At 42.8% G+C, this 5,867-nt stretch overlaps 1 protein-coding gene across 2 annotated transcripts; it reads right to left on the bottom strand.

The window, feature by feature from the left end:
- Window positions 1–639: 639 nt before the first annotated feature.
- Window positions 640–5,438, bottom strand: LOC120680679. 2 transcript variants are annotated; one of them, XM_039962186.1, is made up of 10 exons: window positions 4,989–5,438; window positions 4,540–4,609; window positions 4,377–4,441; window positions 3,784–3,853; window positions 3,623–3,687; window positions 2,638–2,870; window positions 1,832–2,558; window positions 1,456–1,568; window positions 1,315–1,380; window positions 640–1,053 (listed from the first exon to the last, which is right to left on the bottom strand). In XM_039962186.1, the coding sequence occupies exons 1-9, from the start codon at window positions 5,352–5,354 to the stop codon at window positions 1,332–1,334; spliced, it is 1,758 nt and encodes a 585-aa protein (XP_039818120.1). In that variant the 5' UTR covers window positions 5,355–5,438; the 3' UTR covers window positions 640–1,053; window positions 1,315–1,331. The 2 variants fall into 2 exon arrangements, with proteins under 2 accessions (XP_039818120.1, XP_039818121.1); XM_039962187.1 differs by having other exon boundaries at window positions 640–1,050.
- Between the last annotated feature and the right edge of the window lie 429 nt (window positions 5,439–5,867).

The following is a 5,867-nucleotide window of genomic DNA, read 5'->3' as shown; positions in this document are numbered from 1 at the left end:
AAAAATACTATAGCACTTTTCGTTTGTATGTGGTAAATATTGTCATACCATAGCCTAACTAGGCTCAAAAGATTCGTCTCGCAACGTACATCAAAACTATGCAATTAGTTTTTTTATTTATCTACATTTAGTACTTCATGCATGGGTCATTTGCTATATTTAATATTTCGATGTGATGAAAAGTTTGGAAAGTTTGGAGGAGTTGGAGGAAAGCTCGCTAGCAACCAGAACCTCGAATCTTGTATTGTTTGTCTTGCTTCTTGCGCACACATAAACAAGCAGATCCCATATTTATGTTCAACTGCCACATTCCCTAGCCGTATTCATTCAAAATAAACATATAATCGTGTACATGAACGGAAAGACAATATATAGTGGCCCACCCATAGTGTTAAATAGAGGTCACATAAACTTCAGCAAGCATCACATTATCCTGCACAGTAACAAGTAATACAACTAGGCAATATATACTATGCAAACCACTTTTGTATGCAAACTATAGAAACTCTAGTCTGGACCATGGGATCAACATTCAAGGGTCTGTTCCAGACTTTAAGCCCGTACACTCCCCTATGAATTGGCATGAACCATTTGTTGAATGATTGCACCACTAAGTTACTGATGATTAGTTTCCAAACAAGAGGAAAATAAATGTTTGGTTGAACATGCGTGGTTTGTTTCCACAGACATCGCTCATGGCAATGACAATACAGGATGTATAGGTACAACAGAAAACTATTGTAATTTGTAAAGGTCATACGACTCAGCACAGCAGTGCCGAACTTTAAGGATCAGACTCACGACCCAGCAAAGATAATGTAATAGCGCAAAAGGAAGAAACACAAATAAATAGGATGATGGGCCTGAGTAGCAGCATGAGCAACAAGCTACTGATACTACAGCCAGAAAGGCGAGAAACATAGCTCCAAAACTTGAATGGTCCAGAGTGCTCCCAAAAGAAAGACCTTCCGTTTACACTTCTTCATAGGGCCTATGCAGAATCCCTGATGTGATTACATCCAAATCTCAAAGCACCCAGTAAAATGTTGACTGCTGCATAAAAAAGATGATTTTGCACAAATGTCAGTTGGTTTCTTACTCAGTCTATTTTCAATGGTCAATTTGTTTCTAATCCTCCATAGTACCCAACTGACAACACCAAGACCAAAGAACCATTTAATTTGTTAGCCTTTCTGCCCCCACACGGAAGTCAATATACACAGGAAATAACTCCAACAGATACTCGGTTTTTTTACTAATCCAAACCATCTTTCAGAGCTAATAAAAAAAACTGTAAAAAGGGGAGGATCATACCGCACACAAGAATTGAACTAGTTTTCCCTCTCTTTCTCCCTCTTGTCAGCTAACCTATTGCAAATCCTGCAAAGAACAATTCCGACTTACCTACTGAAGATAACAGATAGTATGACTCAGTGGAAGTGATTATGAACTCACAGTGCGATGACCCATTCATTCTGGGGAAGCTTAAGAGCCATATTCAGCAATGTATCAGGAAAAAATTCATCAAAGTGTAGACAATATGCTGCCTCCAGAGTTTCAGCGTCAACCTATTTAAGACTGGATATCAGAAACTTCCTCTAAACCCAATATATGTCCAACACTATCTACAATATGGTACACAGTAATAATATATCTATGAAATATCTCAAATTGAAAGAGCATTTTTCCTTACAAATCTAGTATAAGACTTTCTAGCTGGTGATAATCAAAGTTTACTATTTTGTCCAAGGAAAAACCTAAATGGATTTGTACTTCAGATAGCAGGTAGCATACAATATTTCTAACAGAAAAAAAAAGAGTTCATACCAACCTGATTAGTAGCATGTTTCATATAATTGTTTGAATAGTGAAGGCAACCCATTGGATTGTCTTCATAAAGAGGATTCACATCAACAGTTCCATCAGCTCTCACAGTATTGAAGAAATAATAAATACCATCCATCTCTGGCACACCATGCAAATACTTCCTTGCCCAATTCTTGCGAGTTCCTAGAGCAGCAATTAAATTTTGCAACTCTGTTTCAGAAAGTCTATGAATGATATTGTCCAGCACCATTACTTTCTTCATTCTATCTTGATACGGTTCAAGGCATGGATGGTTGGTGACAAAACCAATAATTGCTTCAGTGTTTGAGGAACCCTTAGCAGGACATGTGCGCAGATATTCAAGCAGGTGCGAGAAATAGATTGGATAACCATATTGTGAGAACTTGGCAGAGAATATTTCATAAAGCTTGTAATAATCTTTAGCACATGAATCAGCATCAAATGGTACTTTAACACTTCCGATAAAAACTCGGCCTTGAACGAATAAGATATCGCTGCTGTCAAAAGCGCCGTTAAAACTCCAGCCCTTACGGTGATTCCCAGTGACGAATTTCAGTATCTCATGCAAATAGCATGTAGACAAATATGAAAAGAGTTTCACAGATGTTATTGGGACTGCTTCACCTTGTTTTATCAGAACAGGAGGCAATACGACTTCATAGAACATTAAAGTTTCATCAATGTCAAACTTCTCATCAAATGTCTTGGCCCTGCAAAAATAGCATTATTATTATGTATAAACTAATTGGGCAAACAAAGACAACAGTGTTTTGGGTTTATTATACTCACTTTCCAGCCCGCAGCCTCAAGCGAATCTCAACATTTGAATCCTGAGATATAGAGTAGTGTGACAAGTAGTCATCACTGTCTAAAGGTTTTCCCTCCAGAACTGCATAACTATCAAGGGCAGGAACACCAAACTTTCGACAGACTGATTCGACCAGAGAACGTACTGTCGTCCTATCAATATCCCTTTGCACTGAGATTGATGTCCCACTCCAAGCCTTGATGGTAAATTGTAACTGAAACAAAAATGTGCATTGTGTTAAATTCACTAAAAAATGGGATTACATGCACATTAGATAAGGATGTGGCCCTCCTAACAACTCAACCACAAGGATAAAAATAAGTCCCTTTAACAATCTCAAGCATTCAATCAGTATCGTCTGCAAACGATAGAAACAGGAACAACCCATCACTAGTTCATTACAGGATATTTGTTAAAAAAGACAGCATAAAAAACCATACATTCTTTTCTTTAAAAATTCTTCGTCTATGTGTTAGATAAACTGCCATTAGGATAGCAAGGTGGTGTCAGGCTGCTAGGGGAGGGGAATATACTATTTGGGAGGCTTGTGTTTATTCTTCTTGGTTTGATCGGTTCCCAACACAACTCCATGAGTCTGCCTTTACAGAGCTAGGCCTGAACATGTGCATACTTCTAACCACCTGGCAAAAGATCAAACTGGCTAACAATATGATACAACCTTAACTAATTGGCTTAAGGCCAAATCCTAACTCTGACTAATCCTATCTCCTGCTGAGAAAATAGAGCAGATGTGGCTGCCTGGAGGTGGCCAAATATACATATTCGGCTTTGCAGCCGTCTGTTGGGCGATTTGGAAAAGCATAAGTAGAGCTTGTTTACAAAAAGTTACCGAGAAGTCCTATTGATATTATAATGCATGAATTCGAAGCAAGGATCCCAAGATTAAAAAATAATTCGAAGCAAACTATCAACAAGAAGAAATGGACATGTAAAATCATGAATTACCTGCTTCTTGCACAGTTCACTTTTATCCTCAATACATCCTGGCAGGGTGATCTTCTGTCTTTTGTCTGCAATGAAGAACATTAAACTATAACCCATCAGCATGTGAAAAGTTACCTAAGGTAGAATGGCACATAGATTCTAGATGAAAAACAAAGTGTCACCTCCTTGGGGAAGTAAATCTTTAGCTCCTAACTTGCTGCAGCTTGCTGAGGGAAACAGAAATGTTCCGACCTGTTCAAAAGAATCATCAGCAAAGAAAAATATTAGCTTCTGGAGGCCTGGCGTTGAGGTGGCAGCGGGGCCACAAGAATCTGAGGATTAGAGGATCGCAGTGCGGTATGGGTCAAGGAAGAAAGGGCGACTGGCGCCGCAGCTGCTGGCAGCAGGAGGCGGAGCAGGGTTTAGGGAATGGGGGTTTCGCCAGCGGGAGGCGCAATAGATCAAACTGGCTATAACAATATGATACAACCTTAACTAATTGGCTTAAGGCCTAGTCCTAACTCCGACTAATCCTATTTCCTGCTGACAAAATAGAGCAGAAATGGCTGCCTGTAGGTGGCCAAATTTACACATTTGGCTTTGCAGCAATCTGTTGGGTGATTTGGAAAAGAAAAGGTAGAGCTTGTTTACAAAAAGTTACTGAGAAGTCCTATTGATATCATAATGCATGAATTCGAAGCAAGGACCCCAAGGTTAAAAAAAATCAAAGCAAACAATCAACAAGAAGAAATGAACATGTAAAATCATGAATCACCTGCTCCTTGCACAGTTCACTTTTATACTCAATAAATCCTAGCAAGCTGATCTTCCGTTTTTTACCTGCAATGAAGAACATTAAGCTATAACCAATAAACATTTGAAAAGTTACCTAAGGCAGAATGACACATAGATTCTGGATGAAAAAAACGAAGTGTCACCTTCTTGGGTGGCCAACTCTTCAGCCCCCAGCTTGATGCAGCTTGCTGAAGGAAACAGAGACGTTCCGGCCTGTTCAAAAGAGTTATCAGCAAACAAAAATGTTAGCTTTTGGAAGCCCGGCGTTGAGGTAGCAGCGGGGCGACGAGAATCTGAGGATTAGAGGATCGCAGTGCGGTTTGGGTCGAGGAAGAAAGGGCGACCGGCGCCGCGGCGGCCGACGGCGGGAGGCGGAGCGGGGTTTATGGAATGGGGTGGGGTGGGGGGGGGGGGGTGGGGCTGAGGCGCGGAGCGGGGTTTTAGCACATCGGATGAAACGGGGATGGTCCGATCAAATCTAAGGGTTCAGGCGCAGTTACTCCGTATAAACCATGAGAAAACCCAGAAATTTCACAGTTCACACCACGGACGTGCGCGAGAAGGACGAAAGTTGAGAACTTGAGATCATCACCTTGTTGCGTACTGGTGTCGAGACGGAGAGCTCTGCCGCCACAGCAAGCGGCCTCACCGAGTCGCAGCGGCTGCCACCTCTGCCCAACGCCGCGGGTTGGCGTCCGTCGCCGGCGCGGTCTTGGTAGGTCTGGCCTTGGTCCCCGCCGTCGCCGCAGTTTCGGCGAATGCTGCGCAACGCCGCGTCTTGGTGTCCGTCGGCGGCGCGGTCGGTCGGCCCTTGGTGCCCGCCGTCAGCGCAGCTTTGGCGACCGCTGCGAAGCGCGGCTCGTGCGCCTCCGCCCCCGTCGCCTCCGCGATCGTGCGGCCCTCGGCTCCCTCCATAGCGGCGGCGGCGGGCGCCTCGGCCGCAGCCCCAGAAGCGCATGCTGCTGTCGGAAAGTGCGATGGAGAGGAGGGGACAACGCCGCAACGGAGTCGGCCGGCGGTGTGGGCGTCTGGCTGTCCTATGCTGTCTGCAGGGGGCCCTGGGAGTTGTGATTAGTGCTGGGTTTTCCCACTCCTCTGTACAGCCACTTCCTTTTAAGTAATTACATTAGCAGTCCATACGTTATTGAACCCCCAATCCAGGTACTACAAAATTACTATTTTGATCCCTCAACAATCTAAGTAAGTTATTTAGGTCCAAATCAGCTAGCACCGCTATGACGTGGCATGTTAACTGTGTAGCGACGTGCAACCTGCCTGTTGGTAGCTCTTTTTTTCATTTTCTTTCTACTCGGAAAAATAGTTCCAAAAATACTCCATATCTTAGAAGATGTTTGAGATAGGTTCCAAGCTCTGAAACTTGATAGATGTAAAAGATTTCTTCAAGATTTCAAGTTTTTCTTGATACTTCCAAGAGAATGGTCGAGATAGATTTTGAAATTACGGAAGCTTT

The sequence above is a fragment of the Panicum virgatum genome, chromosome 7N, assembly GCF_016808335.1.
Source record: "Panicum virgatum strain AP13 chromosome 7N, P.virgatum_v5, whole genome shotgun sequence".
Lineage (NCBI taxonomy): Eukaryota > Viridiplantae > Streptophyta > Magnoliopsida > Poales > Poaceae > Panicum > Panicum virgatum.
Note: the sequence above shows the minus strand (reverse complement) of the source record. Positions and strands in the feature narration are given on the sequence as shown.

What these genes read in the sequence shown, in the direction of transcription:
- LOC120680679 (XM_039962186.1), bottom strand. Translation starts at nt 5,354, where the DNA reads ATGCGCTTCTGGGGCTGCGGCCGAGGCGCCCGCCGCCGCCGCTATGGA. An exon ending in CGACACCAGTACGCAACAAG is followed by an intron (nt 4,610 to 4,988) that starts GTGATGATCTCA and finishes TCTTTTGAACAG; the next exon opens with GCCGGAACGTCTCTGTTTCC. An exon ending in TTGAGGCTGCGGGCTGGAAA is followed by an intron (nt 2,559 to 2,637) that starts GTGAGTATAATA and finishes CTATTTTTGCAG; the next exon opens with GGCCAAGACATTTGATGAGA.